Source organism: Notamacropus eugenii, chromosome 1, assembly GCF_028372415.1.
Source record: "Notamacropus eugenii isolate mMacEug1 chromosome 1, mMacEug1.pri_v2, whole genome shotgun sequence".
Lineage (NCBI taxonomy): Eukaryota > Metazoa > Chordata > Mammalia > Diprotodontia > Macropodidae > Notamacropus > Notamacropus eugenii.
Window position 1 is genome coordinate 256,288,594 of NC_092872.1, and position 22,969 is coordinate 256,311,562.

Consider the following 22,969-nt stretch of genomic DNA (forward strand, 5'->3'; position numbering starts at 1 on the left):
CCAAATAGACCATAAGCTTCTTGAGGGCAAGTGCTGTCTCAGTTTTCTCTTTGTCTTCCCAACACCCAGCACATTCTAAGTGCTTAATAAAGGACATAAGAACGAAAAAGGAGGAGAAATCTTCACCTGAGGTCAACATTATAATCTTATTTCCTAAACAATTAAAAAAACATCCAAAAATAAAACCCTCCACCACTAATCATGATGGATTGGGGAGGGGAAGAGAAAGCACACTAAAATCTCTTACAACAATCTACTCCTAAGACTTTATAAATAAACTCTTTGAAAAAAGTAAATTGATTATATATACAAAAACAAAACTGTGAAGATGATTCAAAATGAACACATTATTGTTTCGTAAAAAGTCTATTTGTTTTGCTACAAAATCAACCAGGAAAAAAAGGATCCATTTGCTTGTTTGGCTTTTAGAGCACTCATGTGAACTTGAAGAAACTCTGGGAAATGTTTCCTTTTGATTTTGTCTTGTAATACTGATAATTTGTAGCCGAGGCCCCCTGGCTTCTGTTGGGCTTAACTGTCAATTACAATCACTTTCAGCCTAAATGTTTATAATAGAAATGTAAAAGGCTGTATTTACATCAGTCATGGGACATAGTTTTCTGTATTTTAAAAAAAGTATAGGAGACAGAAAAATCAAAGATTAAACTTTTGTAGATGTTATTCTGGGTCATGCCATTCGATCCAGTAAAACATAAAATCTTTTCAATTTAAGATGATTTCAAAGTGTTTTTGTTTGCTTTTCAATAAGGGAGATCCTAGTGGCATATGCCATTATGTTTATTAACAGCCAGATTCAATTTGGAAAACTATAATTTGCTACCAAGGCCTCTGTTATGCTGGAAAAACACCTACTGATTTACATGAAAATGGAAAACAGTTTCTCTGTGCAAGGACTACTAGAAAGCTGTTTAGTGACTGCAAACATTTCATTCTCCCTTGGCCTTGCCTAAGCAGCTGGAGAGCTGGCTGTTTCTGACAATGTGCTGTGATGTTGGGTTATCAGGGTATACCTTAGCTGCTGACTTTCTGAACTCCTCTGGCATAGAAACTCACAGAGTTGGAAGAGAGCTCCGATCTGATCCAATTCCCTCATTTCTATAGATGAGGAAACTGAGGCTCGAAATAATGGAGAGACTTTCCCAAGGTTATGGAGCTAAGACAAGAGGTAGAACTACCATTGTACCTAGGTCTTCCTACTCCAAATCCATCTTTATCTGAACTTAGCTTGTTTGGTCTTTAGAGCAGAGATTTAGTCTGGGGGTTACTGGCCTATAACCTAATTAATTTATTAAGCACTCACCATGGGGCAGTACTATGTTAGATCCTGGGGATAGAGATACCAAAAAAATAGTTGATACTCTCAAGGAGCTTACATTGGCAGAGGGAGGCGGGGGGTGGGTGGGTGGGGGTGGGAGGGAAACAATGCAGACTGAGAAGGAATCACCAGAGAAGGAGTGTTGGTCAGCGGAGTCACAGGAATGATAAATGATGTTTGGAGTGAACAACTTCAAGATGGTTGCAGGTTGGCAATACATAATTGGTTAGATGAATCTGTACGCTTTTACTCACCGATCAGTATGTTTGTTCCAGAACTGAGTGTATGAACTGTCAGGAAGGTATATTCTCTGGAAGTGTGCTCCAGATAATGCTGTTCTAGGTAAGAAAAGGGGGCAAAAGCAGGGCAGATGTCCTGGATGGGTCAGCTGGAGCCTTTCCAGCTTAATTGGGCTTGCTAGAACTCAGGCACACATTGTACAGCCTCAGAGAACTTGAGCATTAGTTCCAAACCAGCATGAAACACTGGAGGACTTAAGCTGAGGATGGTAAATTCATGTTGAGTTTAAGGTAAGTTAAATCCCATTAAAATGAATTTCAAAATTCCAAAAAAATCAAATTTTTAAATTATTATCATTTTCCAAATAGGTCAGTTCATCATAAAGGACTTTCTGGGGGTTCTGTGGGGAAATCGAGGACAGTGGAAGCAGAGGAAAGGTGGAGAGACAGGTACTAGTCAGTATCTAAGACAGCAGATTCTACAGGAATGCAGAATCACCAGGGAAGGTGGATAGGAAATTTCCTGGGAATGAGTAGGTATAGGTGGTTGGCTGAAGAGGGGACCTGTGCCTAAAAGAGCATTCCATGGTTAGGAGGAGAAGCAGGCCCTAGGCCAGAGGTAGGGAACCTGCTGCCTTAAGGTCATGTGTGGCATTTTTTTGACTGAGTCCAAGTTTTACGAAACAAATTCTTTTATTAAGCTGTCCCTAGGCTCTGTACTGAGCAAGAAGCAAGTGGCAGCAGCTGTGTGGTTCTGATTCCAGGAAAAGATCAGAGTCTTAGCTCTGGCCTTGAAGTCAGTATGAAGCCTGCAATGGAAAAATCAGAGCAGGAATCTCAGTCCAAAGGGAAGCCTATGGTCCTGTCACTGAATCAGCAAAACTTTCCAGCTAGCTGAGAGTGACTGAGTCCAGATAGAATCTGCCAGGACTCCTAAGAAAGCAAGCCCACAGGTGTGTGGCTCAGACTTAAATCTCAAGTCAGGAACTTGCAGGTTTCTCATAGCAAAAAGAACTAACCTAGAAAACAGATCAATGAAAGACAATTTAAGAATCACCAAACCACCCAAAGGTCACAACCACCAAAGAGCTGAGACACTGGATTTCAAAAAAATGCACAGATCTTTTAGTACCAGAAGGCAATGTGGAAGCAGGAATCCACTAGTTACCTCCTAAAAAATGCCAAAATTAAAATTCACAGAACACTGCCAAAATCCAGAGCTTCCAAGTCAAAGAAAAAAATACAAGTAGTCAGAAAGAATAGCTTGGAATACGTCATTTCAGAAAATAAAGGATATAGGCTTATAACCAAGAGTAACTCACCTGGCAAAACTGGCTATAATCATACAGGGAAAAAAATAATATTCTAGAGAACTTTAACATTCTGCAATGAAAAGACCAGGGCTGCACAGAAAATCTGAAATGCAAACACAGGAGTCAAGAGAAACCCCTAAACCTAAGCAGGAGCAATCCTAAGAGATTGAACAGTTGACATTTTAATATGGGGAGAAGATATATGTATCTCCTCAGAATCCTATCATTAGCGGGGGTCACTTTAGGGTAGTAGGCATTGCTACTACTTGGAGGCACATCTGTGCATGTGTCCATCCTTCACTGCCGAAGAAGACCATGCCATCACAGAAATAATGACATGACTTGCACTTGACTTTGTTTTGAGTGAGGGAGGGCTGTGCAGGTCACCAGCCTCACTTCTCCTCCACAGCCATCTGAATCCAGCGACCAGACATTCATCAGGATGACTGGAGATGTACCCAGGATGAGGCAATTGGGGTTAAGTTACTTGCCCAAGGTCACACAGCTAGTGAGTGTCAAGTGTCTGAGGTGAGATTTGAACTCAGGTCTTCCTGACTCCTGCACTGGTGCTCTATCCACTGCACCACCTAGCTGCCTGGAGGCACATCTACTGAGGCAGGGAAGGCTGTTAAGAAATAGAGGTTTTCAGGAGATCCTTAGAAAACGAGAGGTTGTTTTGTGCAGAGGGATGGAAGCCCTTCAGTCTTGGCTCTTTTAAAGCCCTAGATCATCTTAGGTCGTTCCTTTACGTTCCTCACATAAGACAGTCCACCTCCTGATTTCACGAGTGTGTTCCTTGCCCCTCATGCCTGAAATGCACTCCCTTTCTTTCCTCCATCTCAAGGAGTCTTTCTCTTCCTAGAAGATGGAAGCAAATCTGTCTGAAGCCTTTCCTGATTTCTAGCTACTAGTGCCCTACCTCCCAAGCTAACTTGTGTTTAACTACTTGGTATATAGTTGCATTTAGGTATTTTATATTTGTGCTCGACAGGTTTAGATGTGTACTTCTTGTCTCTGCCCCATCCCCACCCCTACTTCCTGCCCCTAAGGCCCATTAGGCTGTAACCTTCTTTCCAATAGGGATTGTTTCATTGACTGTATTTGTATCCCCAGTGCCTAACACAGTGCCTGGCACATAGGAGATATTTAATAAATTCTTTGGTGACTAAATTGATTGCCACTGTTGTCCATTCTTGGCTCCCCTTCACTCCTTATCCTACTAGTGCTAATGCCCTGACAACCCTTAACCCTGGGTCACTTTCACCTTTTTCCTTTTCTGCTCTCACTCTTTAGCTGTTGGGTCTTGCTAGAGAAATCCTGGTAGCACACTGACTATCCATTACTAATTCATGCTATCTAATTCCAATTAGGTTGTCAGTGTTGCACGGCAATTCTTTTATTCTTCCCTGAATGACACTATCACGTTCCCAGAAGTGATTGCTTCAAATCTCTTTTAAGCTCTGAATGATGTTTCCGTTCTCTCTCCTTCTTTCATAGTAGGTGACTTCATCTCCTATTTTACTGAGAAAGTTGGAGCTGGTGGTCATGTACTCCCTTCTTCATCCTTATTCCATTCCTGAAACCCTTGTACATCTTTATTCCTGTTTCCTCTTCTCCAGTCTCTGAAGGATAGAGAGCCTTTCTTTTTGCCAAATCTTCTCATGCTCTTAGTCCTGGCCCAGGTCACCCTGTCTTGTCACTTAATTTCCCTCCCTCTCATCTTCAGTCTCTTCCTATATACTAGCATCTTCTAAGTGCCTACAAACATATTCAGTTTTTAACCTATACTTGAAAAATGTTCCTATAACCTTGCTACTCTCTTAAACTGCCATCTAACATCTCTTCTTTCTCCCACTGCCATATTACTAAAAAGAGTTGTCTACATTTTCTGCCTTCACTTCATCATGACCCACTCAATCTCATGTAATCTGCTTTGTGACTTCAACACTCTGCTGAAGTTGCTCTCTCCAAGGCCACCACCAAATGCTCAACAGCTAAATCCCACTTCTCTTCCTCAACCACTCTGCTGCTTTCTATTACAAGCCAACCTTCCCTGCTGAATGCTTTCTTTCCTATAATTTTGTGACACTGTTCTCTTTAGGTTCTTAAGCTTATTTGACTGTAAACTGCTCATTTGTCTTGCTTAATCATCATCCATTTGGTTCCTTCATTTATAAAGTGAGGTGGTTAAACTGGATGAACACATAAGCTCCATTGTAGTTCTAAATTTATGATCCTGCCTCCTTAAAATTCTCAGTGCTTTGCTCCTTATCCCTTCCATGCAGAATGCTAATCTTTCTCTCTCTCTCTGTTTCTCTCTGTCTCTATCTGTCTCTCTCTCTCTCTCATTGTCCTATTTCAAAACCTGCTTGATGAACATCTCCAATTGGATATCCTATTGACATGTCAAATTCAAACTATTAAAAAAAAATCATCTTCCTCACAAGTCCTCAGTCCTCCTTATCTCATCTACCTATATTGATATCAATGACTGTTCAAGTCTCATCCATTCTCCCTCCCAGCCTATCTTGCAATCTCCCCTTTCTCCCTAATGACATCCATCACCCTAACTCACGTTCCCATCACCTCTTCCCTAGATGAGTGTAACAGCCTCCATTTCCTGACTTTATTCCCTTCTCTCTGATCCATCCTCACCACAACTGCTAAAATCATCTTCCTCAGGTACAGTTTCAGCCATGCTGCTGCTTTTTGCCCCAAGCCCCATTTCTTCAATGGCCCCCTTGTCACCTCCAGGGTAAGAGTCCTGTAGCTGAGGCCTTTCTGCCTTTACAGTCTCATGCTGCCTCCCTCGCTCTTGCATACTCTGGACTGCATCCAAACGATGTCTCACTCACCTCTCTACTGCACACCCTATCTCCTTGCTCCATGCCATATTCAAAACTTTGATCTTCCTTCAAGGCTCAGTTTAGGTGCTGCTTCCCCTGGGGGGAGCTAGAACATTCCATGAGACCTACTCTCACTCTACTCTCTTCTTTTTCAAATTATCTTGTAATCAGTCAGTCAATGAGTGTTTGTGATGTGCCAGGGACTGGGTGCTGGGAATACAAAAAAAGCAAAAGAAAATCCTAACTCTCAAGGAATAACTGTTTAACGGAGATGGAAAGCAAATACAGCTGTGTATAAATGAGCTCTCTACAGGATGAACTGGAAATAATCAACCAAGAGAAAGTACTAGGGTAAAAGGAAACTGGAAGATGCTTCTTGGAGAAAGTGAGAGAAGAGGAGGGAGAGGACTCCAGGCATAGGGAAAATGAGTCAGGAGCAACAGCAAAGGAGTCAATGGATCACAGAATACACAGGGGAGGGGGTCTCTGGATGTCAAATAGAGGATTTTATATTTGAACCACTGGAGTTTACTGAGTAGAGGGGTGCTATAGTCAGATGTGCAGCTGTGCAGAAGAGAGCCCTGAGGCAGGGGGTCAGACAGCAGGTAGGAGATGATAAGGGCTGGCATTATGCGGATGGAAGTGTCAGAGGAAAGAAGGTGAGTTGAAGAGGAATGTTATGAAAGTAAACTGGACAGGCTCTGGCAACAGAATGGATATGGGCGGGTGAGACTAGAGTTGAGGACAACACCTGTGTTGTGAGCCACCCCTGTTGTGGGAGGATGATGTTACTTTCTGTAGTTATAGGGAGGAAGCAAAAGGGGGTAGGTTTGGAGAAAAGACAATGAGTTCTGTTTGGGGGATACTTTATGATGTCTACTGAATATCCAGTTCAAAATGTCTGAAAGGCAGTTGGAAATGTGAGACTGGAGGTCAGCAGAGAGACTGGGGTCGAAAAGGTAGATATGAGAATCATTAGCATAGAGATAGTCATTAAATCCCTGGGAGCTGATGAGATCACCAAGTGAAGTAGTAAAGAAATAAAAGATAGGAAGGCTCTGGGCAGAGCCTTGTGAGACACCCACAGGTAGCTGGTTGTTTGTCCTTTGTTCTCGAGGGGTACCATGACATCACGAAGGTGATGCCATAACTTATAAGTGAGGCAGGGTTGTGCAGAGTCACCAACCTCACTTTCTTCTCTGGAACCATTTGAGTTCAGTGACAAAACATAGATCAAGATGACTGGAGATGGTCCTGGATGCACTGGAAGATCTTGGCCTTTTTAAAACTCAGTTTGACTGGGGCAATACCTATTCAGTGATTAAGGATTAATAAGAAACGAGGCAAAAAATGGCCTCTTTAAAAAAAAAAACCAAAACATCTGGGAGGGGAAGATCTTCAGGGTTTCTGGCCAAAGCAGAAACTTGCTATTTAAATTCTCTCTGGGCCATCAGGGCCCAAAATGACCAAGTGAGGCTTGGATGGGGACCTAGTGTTGGCCAATCAATGAGAGCTACAGTGATCTGGGTTTAAGGGATGGTCATGAAGAAAGAAACCTATCAGGTAAACCCCAAGATATCTTGTAATTCAGTGATCAGAATTTGCATTCTTTTGGGCAGAGCACCTGCAGATACCTATTATGTGCCAGGCACTGTGCAAGGCACTGGGGATATACTATGTGGACAGAGGGAGAAGAGGGAGGGAGGAAGAAAGGAAGGAAAGAAGGAAACAAACCCACAGGACAAAGATCCAACAAAGGAGACTGAAAAGGAGCAATCAAACAGGCAGGAGGAAAATCAGGAGCAAATGAGGTCCCAAAAACCTAAAAAGAAGAGAATATCAAGGAGAGAGTGATCAACAATGTCCAATGGTATAGAGAGATGAAGAAGAATGAGCATGGCAATTAAGGGATTGTTAGTAACTTTGGAGAGGGCCGTCTCAGTGAAATGAGGAGGCTGAAAGCTTGACTGCAGAGGGAAAAGGAAGTGAGGCACTTGTAGATAGCATCTTCCAAGTGGTTAGGAAGTGGAACCAAAAAAAGAGCGAGAAGAGCTGTGGGCTATTTATAAGTGAAACTCACCAAAAATAGCTGGAAAGCTTTTAGAACCATCCCCAAGTATAAAGCAAAACTTCATTACGTTGGATTCTACTAATTTAGAATTTGTGAGACAGTTAGGACTGAGGTTGAAATAAAGTTTACCTCTGTTTGGCAAATCTGTTCTTCAAAAAAGGTCAAGTTGGGGAAGAGTTCAGATGTGAGGATAATGCAGAATAACTGTATGACAGGGCTGGGGGGACAGAGCACGTAACTCTTCCTAGGAAGACAAGGTGTGCATACTGCAGGGTTGAGGGTCTCCCATGAAGATGGGCTTCCATGTTGGGTTGGCCCTGTGCAGCAGGCCACATGAATGGCCCAAGGGAAAATAGCATAAGCAAGATTCCAGGGAGAAAAATTGAAAATATTTAAGAATATAAACAATTTTCAAGCACCATCAAATTACTTTAGAAGCCTACGCTAGTTACAGATCATGCTTGTTCATTCATCACAGAAGGACCTTGTCTGATTGTGGGAGCATGATCTAGTGGAAAAAACTCTGGTGTTAGACTTAAGAGACATGATCCAAGTCCAACAGTCAGCAGGTGCTGGAGACAGGACTTGAACCTGAGTCTTCCAGACTTAAGGATGGCCTCTGTCAATGGGAGTCATAGTTACTATTCTTATCACCTGATCTGAAACAGTAAGATCATCTGTCCCAGAATATATTTTGTCATTAGTATGAACTAGACTGTGTTCTCTTTGAGGCCAGGACTGATGCTGACTGCTCCTCTCCCAGAAAGCTTCAGCACAACATACTGCACATAGCCCTGGACTGAACTGTTGCAAGGTTTGCACTCTCAAGATTTCCTTGTCGTGATAGTGGTAAAGCATTCATATGACAATATAGACATTTCTTCATACTGGTTCCAATACAAAAGTAAAGACAATTAATAAAAGTAAAGCATGAGAAGAACAGATTTTTTAAAAAAAGATTTACTGTTGCTAAACAATGAGTTTTTTTATATATGTGTGTGTATACATGTGCTTGCACGTGCGCATGCATGCATACACATGTACACAATGCGTGCACATACACACACACACAAGAAAGTTGAGGGGGCACTCTAAAGATGCCAAACCTACTGAAGAGGAAGCTGGGAAGGCATGATGTATCAAAGTATACTTATTAATAAGGAAGCCGGGCAGAGCCTTACTAAGGAGAAGGTGGCTATGGCTGCCCCATCTTGTGAGGATGTCCATTCTATGAATGACCAGAGGAACTCAAAGCTAAAGTGCTAAGATTATGATGATAATTGTTTGATAGTTCTGACAGGCTAGGCAAGTGTATGTTTAACCATAAGTGATGATTACACATTATTAGATCCTAATGTATGTAGGATGGAGAAGCAAGCAAGCAAGAAAGAAGCAAGATATCATTTTGGCTTTTTTTTGTTGCACTATTGACATACTTTTTTTTTGAGGGCCTCTACCCAATTAAAATTATTTTGTTGGAAGAGAATATATACACATATATTATACATATATGTATATGTTGAAGCATTTTCATTTGTCTGAGAATGGTTCCAATGTTAAATTTTAGATATAAAAAATCCTAATATAAAAATCCATTCTTCTGTTAGAGGAAGTGAATTTCAGTTTTACTTAAAGAAATGTGAGCCTTTTGTTTGAAAAAACAAAATGCAAAAAAATTCTCAAGAATTTTATTAAAAAGCAAAGCACTGTTTCACTCTATGTGGGTGGAGATTAACTGCACTAATTCTGTCTATCCAAAAGGTCTTTTAGGAAAGCTAAATAAAAATTAGGAGATTAAAGGGACAATAATAAAAAAGTCTTGTACCAGTGGCAGCACTTTTAAAATTAACACTATAAAAGCCAGGGCCATCACAACAAGGAACATTTACAAATGTCGTGTGCTGTCAATTATTGCACTTAATTACCTTCCCACTCTCCAAGCCTGCAAAGATATTTAGTAATTCTTAGGCAGTTCTCTTGCTGAAAGTTTTTTGTTCTCTTTCTGGCAACCACTGGAAGTACTTGTAGGACATGAAGTACTCAAGCAAATTTTACTCTTGCCTGATTTATTTTATTGCCAAAATAGGCATTATCTTAATTACTGTAATATAGAAGAAAATAAAACTGCCAACTTTCTTTGGGGAACACTTTATTTTTAATTATTATAGGTAACAAAGTGTTCAAATAGTCAAAGCAGCACACACCAATGAAATAATCATTTCCAAGAAGAAACTAGAAACAGATCTATCTATATAGGGTTATCCATAATACTATTTATCCTTTGGATGCAAAAGGCAAACTCGTGCTTGGAATTTAAAGATCAGACAGGAAGAAAAGAAAGGAAGTGGAGAATCTATTAAGAGTTCATAACAGTGGGTGGTATGAGTTTACATTGAAAGCTCTCATCTACTCTCTCAGATAAGCAGCTTATACTGCTGTCAAGTTGGAGTTTTCTTGGTAAATTAAATTAGGAAATCACCTGGACCATTTCTCTTGCTTTAATTTATTATTTTCTGATAACAGATGTTGAGAATTCTGATCAACTGAAGACTGAGAAAGAGACATAAAGACTAATGAGTTGATAAATCAAACAAAGCCTTTTAAAAAAATAAAAGACTAATAAAATTTATAAACTTAAATAATTTGATGTTTTAAAAGGAGATATCAAGATAAAATAAAACATCGGGGAATTCCCAATTTTGGAAGGAAAAACTGAGTAAGATAAACACGAAATCAAAAAGTAAAAAGAAAACCTCATTGGGTACAGAGAGGTTTACGAAGGAAATTTATAAAACATTTAAAGAATAAACAATCGCATTGTTGTATGTAAGATTCTCAAAGCAGGAAGAAGGCACCTCATCAAACTACATCTATGAAGTAAACATGGTCCTGACCCCTAAGTCAAGAAGGGATAAAACACAAAGAGTATTTTGGACCAATAACACTAATGTATGTGTATATTACCATAAAAATATTAGATAAATTTTACTAAAGAAGCTACAGCAATATGGTGCCAAATCTTCATGATCAAGTTGGATTTGTATCAGACGTGAAAGCATGGACCAACATTAGGAAAATAATAGCATAATTATGTTAAGAACAAAAAATCAAATGATTATATAAATAGATGCAGAAAAAACAAGAGCTAACATTATTTGCAACAGTGAAGGTTTGAAAGCTTTCCCTAAAAGGTCTAGGGTGGAGCAGCATTTCTAGTGTCTCCATTATTAATTGACACAATCATCCATATGCTGGTTGCAGTGATAAGACAAAGCAATGGAGACAATGTGCAGAGGTAAGAAGGAGGCAGATGGACATGACAGTTTGCTTAGAAAACCCTAGAAAAAGTGGTCTAGAAATCACCAGAAGGAGGAAGTCATTCATTATTTAAAGCTCTATTGCTCCCCCAAACTTGGTTGTAGCCTGTCCCCCCCGCACCCCCCCCCCCACCTGAAGAGAAGCAGAAAATGTTTTCCATTTACAAGACTGGAGTCTCTGAAAGATCAGTGCTTGGGTTCTGAATTATGCTCAGTGAACATCCCTTTGTTTGCCAAGTCAGTCAATTTTTTACCCATTTGTAAAATAGCAATAATAATGTTTATATGCCTAGCTCCTTATGCTGCTGTGACGTACACCACAGGGCACTCTCTCCTTGTGGTTAGGAGAGCTACAAAAGAGTTTGAGACGTGGTCCTCACTCCCAAGGAGCTGATGGCCTAGTACAGAATGATGTCAACTACTTCTTTGTTGTGGGATAAAACACAATGTAAGATCCCAGAACTGAGGAACAACCGTATATTAAGATAAACAAGCGTAACTTTGGTGTTTTTGCTTAAAATCAGGGGAAACCTAATTGTGCTACTGCTTAGCCATGCAATTAGTATCTCTTTGTTTTATAATTTAGCTATTCTAGGGGGCTATGTATTTTCCCAAACCACAAAGATCCTGGCATGGGCCCAGGGCCCAGGTTATGCCACAGGAGGAGATTTTGACATTTGCTCCTGGATGTCAGAAGGGCACTGGCTAAGGCTTTGAGTATGTTCAGACACTGGGAAGTAGGATCTATTCTAGACAGAAATTTCCCTGATCTAAATCTCTTTAAGTACATCAGGAATCTGTAAAATGGAATGATTTACCTATGCCAAAGGAACTAAGAATTTATTCTATCCAAAACATAATTTAATCATAGTAGACTATGACATTCCCTTTGGTTATATAACAATTGCTGACCTTTATTTACCTAATGTTTAAAGTCTGTAGAGTACTTTATACAGATTATCTAATTTGTTCTTAGCAAAAACCCTGTGAGGTAAGTACCAGAGGTATTATTGTCTACATTTTACAGATGTAGTTTTCATATTACAAAAAGAGAACATGAACTAAGTAACCTTGGGGAAATGTTTCCCTTTCCTTCTTTGGACCTCAGTTTCTTCGTGTGTAAAATGAGAGACCTGAATTAAATTTGTTGCTCTGGCATTCTATAGTTTAGGATTCTCCATGAAGGGCCAGTTAGAGTTCATTTTCTCACGGGTTCATTCTCCACCTCCCCTTAAACGTCAAGGGCTGATACAGGGAATGAGTTTTCTGAAAGCATTTTCATGTGTACATTCAGTTAATACATTGCCTCTCAGCCCTGTTGCTGACGTCCCACTTCAGATACATTTTCACTTTGGAGCTTCTCCCCTCAGTGCTTGGGACCTCCTGGCCCTAGAGCATCCATCCCTCTGCAAGGTCCACCTCCTTCTCATAAGGGAGAATTTTTCCTAATGCCTGTTTTCCTCTCCCACCTAGACTTCAAAAACTGCCCCTGCAGTTAGGACCTTTCATATAACCCCATTCAAGTCCTCCTCGCAGAAAACAAGCTCCTTGAGAGCAGGGGCTGTCTTTACAGTGCTTCCTTCCCTCCTCCCTCCTACACAGACAAAAAGGACTGAATGTGACTCCTGAACAGAATACTTAATAAATACCTCTCAAAAAAGTGACAGCCCACTCATTAGTAGGCAAGAATGACACTGGTGAAGGCAAAGGCTTGGCTACTCAAAATACAGTCTCAGTAACAGGTGTCTTTGGATCAGCCATTTCAGCGATAATGGCAAAGGAGAGACCAGTCCAGGAGGATCGCCAATCTGACATGTACTAGTTCTATGACACGAGTAAATCCATTACTCTCTCCAAGTCTAACTGTCCTAATCTGTAAAATGGGAATAATAATAGAGCCTTCACAGGATTTTTTAAAGGGCCAAATGAGTTGATGTGCAGACTTTGCAAACCTAAAAGGTCCAAATAACTAATAGCTATCATTATCATCAAAAGCAACAACTGCTCTTGGAAGAGGCTAAGGACAACCAAGTGCCTTATGTGTCCACTAAGAATCACAATTTCATTCATTTTTATATCAAAACTTGAACCCTAGCATTGATATTTTAATAGAAAATAATTATTTTAGAAAATGCTAGGCACCATGGTACCTGGAATTTGTCGAGCCCAAGATAGGGTCAGCTTTTAGTTCAAAGTATATTAGCATTCAACTGCACCAACGAGAAAAACCAGCTATAGGCAGGACATGTGGCCAGACTAAACAACAAAAGTGAGATGGGTCTTAGACTGGAATGCCAAGTAGGGACACAGAAAGGTTAAGTATGAAAGAGGATAAGATGGGTAGTGGTGATAAGAACATTCCTAGGAAATACCCCCATTACAGAAGTCGTGAGTATAAGAATTAGCACACACATACAGCAGGAGTCAGAGCTGGTGGCAGGATTGCAAATTTCACAATTTTTGTCAGCTTAAAATGAGATTTAAACAAAAGACCAAAAAATGTGCTAATGAGATACAACATGAAGAATTTTAACAAATGAGCTAAGTTAAATTATATATATGTACATATATACCTATACATATGTATATGTGTATGTATGTGTGTGAGTGTATATATCTATATATCTATATATATATATATACATATATATAATTTATGGCATGTTTTGTATACAATAAAAACCGGGTCCCCAAAGGCATGCATGCTAAGCCACCAGGACTGGTCATCACCAAGTGCACTTACTTGCTGTTGACAGCGAAACACAACTTGCACATCCCATGTAAGACAGCTGTAGCATTCTGCAGAAATGAGGCAACTTTTGGATTCTCATCAACCGGGCCTTGTACAGAAAGGAAGCAGCCACAAAGCTTGTCGATCAGTCCAATGTTGACTATGTAGCTACAAGCAGAGGGGAAAATCGTATGTTACCAAATGATTCCAAGCATGTTTCCCAGCCATGTCTGCATCACTAGGGTCAATCTACACCAAAGGCGGGTTTCACATTCACAAATACACAAACACAGGAGAGGTTGAAGTAAAACAGATTGAATTACAATTTCCTTAAGTCTGGGCTTTCCAAAGTCCCAGGAGTTTCTGTTAAGAAATGGCTGGTTTCTTTGGCTATCCAGAAACCATTTCTCGGTAATGTGATGGACAGAAACACTGTATCAGCTGAAATGATATGTTATAATCTTCACTTCTACATACATATGTACATATGTTAAAAAGTGTATTAAGAAATCAGGTTCATGAGGAGAGTAGTAATTCAGCAGATGAAACTCTTTTTTTTTTTTTTTTTTATATTCTAATTTATATTAGAATTTTTATTTTTTTTTTTATTATTAAATTTATTTATTTAACTTTTAACATTCATTTTCACAAAATTTTGGGTTACAAATTTTCTCCCCTTTTATCCCCTCCCCCCCCAAACACCAAGCATTCTAATTGCCCCTATGACCAATCTGCTTTCTCTTCTATCATCCCTCTCAGCCCTTGTCTCCTTCTTCTCTTTTGTGCTGTAGGGCCAGATAGCTTTCTATACCCCTCTGCCTGTATTTCTTATTTCTTAGTGGCAAGAACATTACTCGACAGTTGATCCTAACACTTCGAGTTCCAACTTCTTTACCTCCCTCCCTCTCCACCCCTTCCCTTTGGAAGGCAAGCAATTCAATATAGGCCATATCTGTGTAGTTTTGCAAATGACTTCCATAATAGTTGTGTTGTATAGGACTAACTATATTTCCCTCCATCCTATCCTGTTCCCCATTACTTCTATTCTCTTTTGATCCTATCCCTCCCCATGAGTGTCGACCTCGAATTGCACTCTCCTCCTCATGCCCTGCCTTCTATCATCCCCCCCACCCTGCTTGTCCCCTTATCCCCCACTTTCCTGTATTGTGAGATAGGTTTTCCTACCAAAATGAGTGTGCACTTTATTCTTTTCTTTAGTGGAATGTGATGAGAGTAGACTTCATGTTTTTCTCTCACCTCCCCTCTTTATCCCTCCACTAATGAGTCTTTTGAGTGCCTCTTTTATGAGAGATAATTTGCCCCATTCAATTTCTCCCTTTCTCTTCCCAATATATTTCTCTCTCACTGCTTGATTTCATTTTGTTTTAAAGATATGATCCCAACCTATTCAATTCACTCTGTGCACTCTGTCTCTATGTATGTGAGCGTGTGTGCATGTGTAATCCCACCCAGTACCCAGATACTGAAATGTTTCAAGAGTTACAAATATTGTCTTTCCATGTAGGAATGTAAACAGTTCAGCTTTAGTAAGTCCCTTATGACTTCACTTTGCTGTTCACCTTTTCATGGTTCTCTTCATTCTTGTGTTTGAAAGTCAAATTTTCTTTTCAGCTCTGGTCTTTTCATCAAGAATACTTGAAAATCCTCTATTTCATTGAAAGACCATTTTTTCCCCTGAAGTATTATAGTCAGTTTTGCTGGGTAGGTGATTCTTGGTTTTAGTCCTAGTTCCTTTGACTTCTGGAATATACTGTTCCATGCCCTTCGATCCCTTAATGTAGAGGCTGCTAGATCTTGTGTTATCCTGATTGTATTTCCACAATACTTGAATTGTTTCTTTCTAGCTGCCTGCAGTATTTTCTCCTTGACCTGGGAACTCTGGAATTTGGCCACAATGTTCCTAGGAGTTTCTCTTTTTGGATCTCTTTCAGGCGGTGTTCTGTGGATTCCTTGAATATTTATTTTGCCCTCTGGTTCTAGAATCTCAGGGCAGTTTTCCTTAATAATTTCATGAAGGATGATGTCTAGGCTCTTCTTTTGATCATGGCTTTCAGGTAGTCCCATAATTTTTAAATTGTCTCTCCTGGATCTATTTTCCAGGTCTGTTGTTTTTCCAATGAGATATTTCACATTATCTTCCATTTTTCCATTCTTCTCTCTTTGTTCTGTGATTTCTTGGTTTTGCATAAAGTCATTAGCCTCCATCTGTGCCATTCTAATTTTGAAAGAACTATTTTCTTCAGTGAGCTTTTGAATCTCCTTTTCCATTTGGCTAATTCTGCTTTTGAAAGCATTCTTCTCCTCATTGGCTTTTTGAACCTCTTTTGCCAATTGAGTTAGGCTAGTTTTTAAGGTGTTAATTTCTTCAACATTTTTTTGGGTCTCCCTTAGCGGGGAGCTGATCTGCTGTTCATGCTTTGACTTCATGTCTCTCATTTCTCTTCCCAGCTTTTCCTCTACCTCTCTAACTTGATTTTCAAAATTCTTTTTGAGCTCTTCCATGGCCTGAGCCCATTGGGTGGGCTGGGACACAGAAGCCTTGATTTCTGTGTCTTTGCCTGATGGTAAGCATTGTTCTTCCTCATCAGAAAGGAAGGGAGGAAATGCCTGTTCGCCAAGAAAGTAACCTTCTATAGTCTTATTTCTTTTCCCTTTTCTGGGCATTTTCCCAGCCAGTGACTTGACCTCTGAATATTTTCCTCACACCCACCTCACCTCCTGATCCTCCCAGCCCGTGTTTGTGGTCTGAGATTCAAATGCTGCTTCCAGCCTCAGGGCTTTTGGCGGGGGCAGGGCTGCTATTCAGTATGAGATTATGATCTGGTGCTGAGATCGGGGCAGGGCCACCTCTCAGGCTCAGTTCCCTCAGGGGGTTTATGCGCAGACCTTCCGCAATGGATTCAGGCTCCCGCCCGCTTGGGGAGCCCCTGTCTGCAGCCGCCTCTCAGCTTCTACCTCCCGGGGGGGGGCCTGAATTATGGGGGCACCCCACTCCCCTCTCGACCCGCCAAAGAGACTCTCTCACCCACCCCTGTCACCTGTGGGTGGAGGGACTTGTGCGGCCGCTGGAGATCCCGTCCCTGAAGCCTGCTCGGATCTGTTTCTCTCGGTGCCGCAGCCGTGGCCGCAGCAGGTCTGGGCTGGGCTTTGTGTCTGCAGCGCGACGGACCTTTTGCGAGAGGTTTGCAGATCCCTCTGTGGGTGGAGGGACCCGTGTGGCCGCTGGAGATCCTGTTTGTGAAGCCTGCTCGGATCTTTTCCTCTCGGTGCCGCGGCCGCGGCAGGGCTGCACTCAGCTCCCAGTCCCGGCGCCCAGTCCGCAGCGCGAAGGACCCCCCGGCGAGAGGTTTGCAGGTCTCTCTGGAACAGAAATCTCCCTCGCTCCAATATTCCGTGGCCTCTGGGTGCGGAATTCGCCGTGAGTTACTTCCCTGTAGCCATTCTATGGGTTGTGGGTTCAGAGCTATGTGTATGTGCGTCTTTCTACTCCGCCATCTTGGCTCCGCCCCCTCCAGATGAAACTCTTACTGAGACAATCTCCTAATGCTGATTTCAGTTTCTCACTTTTTTACTGCATTACTATTAAGATGATAACCATGGTAAGAATATAATTGTTTTCTATGGTATGAAAAATGCTAATCATGATGCCTACAACTGTCATTTAAGAAGTCACTTTCATCTTCTCATTCCACTAGACAGTTCTCTGGGGCTGTTTAAAAGTCTGAGCTGACAGTAACAGCTATTTTACTAGATTAAAGAAAGCAGTAAGAATGGAAAATGATGCTTTAGGATCAGACAAAAGACTTAACACATAAATCATTCTCTACTCTGAGAACTCCAGTATTGATTCACAGGTACTGCATTTGAATTTTTAATCTGCAGGAAAACTGGATATTGTATGAAGAACTTCCTGTCTCTGGAGATAGGTAAAAGGATGGCAAGGTAGAACTGACATCTTGTTTTGCACCCACAAAAGCTTTTGTATCCTACTCCCTATTTCTGAGAACTACCATCTGAACAAGGTCCTCACTATTGCCTAATCACTGCCATGGTCTTTGAGTGTGTCCTCCGGCCTCTCCACACTTGTCTCCCAGAAGTAGGGATTTGGTCCAGTTGTGCCTCATTTCAGAACCCTTCCTCTGAGAGCTGCCTACCAAGAAGAGTTCAGACCCTTTAGGAATTTCAATGCAATTGAACCCAATACACATTTATTAATAGCCAATGACATGTGAGACACTGTGCTCAAGATAGAGTTGGAGAATGAAAGTGACATTGAATCACGGTGAATGGATGCTCTTGGAGGGCAGAAGACATGATGTGTTTTCTCTTTGTATTTTCACTACCCAGCACAGTTCATGACAGTATGAGGGGATGTGAAGAATCCTATGCCTTCAGCAGGCTGAATGATTCCTGGACTTCAGAAGGACTGTTGAGTGAGGAGCCGTGGGTGGGAGTCATGAAATTGATTCAGACACACTGGTAACTTGTCTAATCCTTTCTGAGGCTTGTCAAGGATTCGATGCTCTTTAGCTTCTCCCAGAAGTCTAGATCCTCTGGTTTCTAGATCACCTCACATTCCGTGCTTCTGTGTCTAATTTCATCCATATTCTTGTCCAACTGTCTCAGTCGTTTTTGATGACCAGGGCCAGGATTCTGGCAGTCTTTTTCTTGCCTCCTTTATGAGAGATAATTTGCCCCATTCCATTTCTCCCTTTCTCCTCCCATATATTTCTCTCTCACTGCTTGATTTCATTTTTTTTTAAAGATATGATCCCATCCTATTCAATTCACTCTGTGCACTGTCTCTATGAGTGTGTGCGTGTGCATGTGTGTGTGTGTAATCCCACCAAGTACCCAGATACTGAATAGTTTCAAGAGTTACTAATATTGTCTTTCCATGTAGGAATGTAAACAGTTCAACTTTTATAAGTCCCTTATGACTTCTCTTTGCTGTTTACCTTTTCATGCTTCTCTTCATTCTTGTGTTTGAAAGTAAAATTTTCTTTTCAGCTCTGGTCTTTTCATCAAGAATGCTTGAAAGTCCTCTATTTCATTGAAAGACCATTTTTTCCCCTGAAGTATTATACTCAGTTTTGCTGGGCAGGTGATTCTTGGTTTTAGTCCTAATTCCTTTGACTTCTGGAATATCCTGTTCCATGCCCTTTGATCCCTTAATGTAGAAGCTGCTAGATCTTGTGTTATCCTGATTGTATTTCCATAGTACTTGAATTGTTTCTTTCTAGCTGCTTGCAATATTTTCTCCTTGACCTGGGAATTCTGGAATTTGGCCACAATATTCCTAGGAGTTTCTCTTTCTGGATCTTTTTCAGGTGGTGATCGGTAGATTCTTTCAATATTTATTTTGCCTTCTGGTTCTAGAATATCAGGGCAATTTTCCTTGATAATTTCATGAAAGATGATGTCTAGGCTCTTTTTTTGATCATGGCTTTCAGGTAGGCCCATAATTTTTAAATTGTCTCTCCTGGATCTATTTTCCAGGTCAGTTGTTTTTCCAATGAGATATTTCACATTATCTTCCATTTTTTCATTCTTTTGGTTTTGTTTTATGATTTCTTGGTTTCTCCTAAAGTCATTAGCCTCCATCTGTTCCATTCTAATTTTGAAATAACTATTTTCTTCAGTGAGCTTTTGAATCTCCTTTTCCATTTGGTTAATTCTGCTTTTGAAAGCATTCTTCTCCTCATTGGCTTCTTGAACCTCCTTTGCCAATTGAGTTAGCCTATTTTTCAGGGTGTTATTTTCTTCCGCATTTTTTTGGGTCTCCTTTAGCAGGGTGCTGATTTGTTGTTCATACTTGGCCTGCAAGTCTTTTATTGCTCTTCCCAGTTTTTCCTCCACCTCTCTAATATGATTTTGAAAATTTTTTGGGCTCTTTATGACCTTTTCCCAGAACTGATCCCATTGAGTGGGCTGGGATGTAGAAGCACTGACTTTCGTGTCTTCCCCTGATGGTGAGCACCGCTCTTCCTCATCAGAAGGGAGGGGAGGAGAAACCTGCTCACCAAGAAAGTAACCCTCTATAGTCTTGGTTTTTTTCCCCTTTTCTGGGCATTTTCCCAGCCAGTGACTTGAGCTCTGAATATTCTCCTCACACCTACCTCGCCTCTGGATCCTCCCAGCCAGCGCTTGGGGTCTGAGACTCAAATGTTGCTTCTCAGCCTCAGTGCTTTGGGCAGGGGCAGGGCTGCTATTCAGTGTGAGATTATGTTCAGGTGCTCAGGTGGGGGCAGGGCCGCCTCACAGGCTCAGTTCCCTCAGGGGGTTTATGTGGAGACCTTCAACAATGGATCTGGGCTCCTGCCTGCTTGGGGAGCCCCGGTCTGCTCCCGCCTCCGCTGTTGCCTCCCGAGGGGGCCTGAGTATGGGGGCACCCCACTCCCCTCTCGGCCCACCAAAGAGACCTTCTCACCGACCCCCGTCAGGGTGGAGGGACCCTCACAGCCGCTGGAGATCCCGTCCCTGAAGTCCGCTTGGATCTGTTCCTCTCGGTGCTGGGGCCGGTGCAGGGCTGGGCAGGGCTCCGCGTCCGTAGCGCGACGGACCTTTTGGGAGAGGTTTGCAGGTCCCTCTGGAACAGAAATCTTATCCGCTCCACTATTATGTGGCTTCTCCTGCTCCCGAATTTATTGGCGGCTCTTTACTACAGATATTTCATGGGCTCTGGGTTCGGAGCTAGCGTGTTTGTGTGTTTCTACTCCACCATCATGGCTCCGCCCCCGAAAAATTTCTTTTTTGGCAGTCTTTTTCTGTAGTGCTAAATGGGTGGAGGAGTTTAAAGCATATTCTCAGTTTTTTTTTTTAAATCTGATGCATTTTTAGAGCTTTCTTGGTGGAATTTATATTCCTCTAGATCCTAATATGCATCAGATTTTCAGGATCTTCCAGGACCCCTCCTTGGTTTTAAAATGTACAATAAATTCAATATGTCACATTCAAAGCTGTCTTGCTCTTCTGTGATCGCCCCCTTTGGGCTCCCTTCCATTCTTTTAGGTACATGTTTTAATAACCATTGTTTTCTTTTTTTGAGGGGAGGAGGAGTAGCCCTATTCCTTGTCCCTCCTAAAACCTTTATAATAAATATGCATAGTAAAATAAAACATTTCTTAAGGCCAAGCCCTTGATGTGGCTTCCCTATTATCTAAGGCATTTGGACTCAGGAGAACTGAGTTGGAATCCCAGGGCTCTTAATTTACAGGTAGTGATAAGTTTATAAAAATGAGCACAATAATGTTTGCACTATCTACTTCACAGGGTTGATAAACTTTTGAAGTTTTTCTAGAAACCTGAGTTATTATTATAACACTACGTAATTGTGACCAAGGGATGTCACTTACACAGCAAGAAATGGTGAAATTTCAGTCTCACTCCATCCCTCCTCTTGGAGACCAGACATCCTGAATTTTAATCTTCTAAAATCTCAAATTCATGTACCAGTAGCATCTGAGAAACTTTTCTCTTCTTCAGGGGGTGGGGGGTCCAATGGGTTCTCTTTCCCATGCCCACTAACTTTCTGTGCAATTAGGGCCAAGTCACTTTTTTACTCTGGGGCTCAGTTTGCCAGTAAGATGAAGGGGCTGGCCTCACTGGTCTCCAGAACTAGACAAGCTTTAGGGGGACATGGAGATTAATTACTTCATTTTAAACACTAGGAGATTAAGGGATGCCTACAGTGACCAAGACAGTAAGCAGCAAAGCTGAGATTTGAACTCCGGTCCACGACTCCCAAACTAGCTCTCCTTTCCAATGTACTGTGGCTTAACTGATGGGATAGTTATATTTCTATAAGAAAAAATGAAATTCAGCTTAAATATTATTTTATCATTTTCTTCAATGAATCTGAAGAAATAACATATCAAAAATTGATGCCTATCTGGTTAAGTTATTCTTCTGGTCCTTGCCAAACTGTCAGCCTCCCTGGGCTAGCCCAGCACTTGCCATAATTCCACAGTGCTTAATTGTTCTCTAAATGTAACACACAGTCCAATCTAACAAGTATTATCAGGGCCTATTATATGGAGAAGACTTTTGGTAGGATCTGAGGGTACAAGGATAAGTAAATCTAGGTGCTTGTCCTCTGTGAACTTCTAGTCTAAGAAGTGCAATAAGATACAGAAACCAGTAACCATAACAACTGATAGTGCACAGGGAGTACTATGAGGGATTCAAGGAAAACCTCTGAACTTAGAGGATGAAAAAAGACTTCCTGGAAGGGGAGGTAGCTTAAAGGATTGAAATAAATTTATTAAAAAAAGTAATTTATTATGGATTCATTTTGAAATAACAGATTACATATACATGTATCTGGATATTAAAAACTTCAAATTAATAATTCAACTATTTGTAGCATTTTAAGATTTTTTTAAAAATTAAATTTATTTTTATTTTGCTAGCCCTACTTCTCCCCTCAAAAAATTTTTTTCCCTTTGTTAAAAAAAGGGGAGGGCAAAGCTTGTAAATATGCATTCAGATGAAACTAATCCATACGCTGTCCATGTCTGAAAATGTATGTGTCATTCTGCACCTTAAGACTATCACTTTTCTGTTAGGAGGTAGAGAAATGTTTCATTTTTGGTGTGGTGCTTCATTGATGAAATTTCTTGTCTTTCAATTATTTTTTTCCTTGCAATGATGTTGTTACTACATAAATTGTTTTCTGGTTTTGTTCACTTGGCATCAGTTCATCCAAGGATCCCCTTTGTCAATCCCATGACATTTGCAGACCATTCCCCAATGGAAGGAGACCTCCTTAGTTTCTATTTCTCTGGGACAACCAAATCTGCTGCTACAAATGTTTTTGTATATGAGAGTCTTTTCCCTCTGTCTTTTATCTGTTTGAACAGTGGTATGGCTGGATAAAAATGTATGCAGGTTAGTGATGTTTAATACTCAGTTTCAAATTGCTTTCCAGAAAGGTCAGACCAATCTCTAGTCTCGTCAATGGTATATTGCGGACCCATCTTCCTGAAGCCCCTCCAACACTGCCACTTTCTAGTTATCACCTCTTCCAATCTGATGGGGCATAAGGTAAAACCTCAGAATTATTTTAATTTGCATTCCTCTAATTGTTAGTGATC

The 22,969-nt window shown here is 41.0% G+C and overlaps 1 protein-coding gene across 4 annotated transcripts in view; it reads right to left on the bottom strand.

Moving 5' to 3' along the window:
• SCAPER (S-phase cyclin A associated protein in the ER) overlaps positions 1-22,969 on the bottom strand; it is a 406,759-nt gene that overhangs the window by 54,819 nt on the left and 328,971 nt on the right. For all 4 annotated transcript variants that reach the window (XM_072628639.1, XM_072628640.1, XM_072628637.1 and 1 more), the window contains one exon: positions 13,866-14,021. In XM_072628639.1, the coding sequence (XP_072484740.1) occupies positions 13,866-14,021 (156 nt within the window). The remainder of the gene's footprint in view (positions 1-13,865; positions 14,022-22,969) is intronic.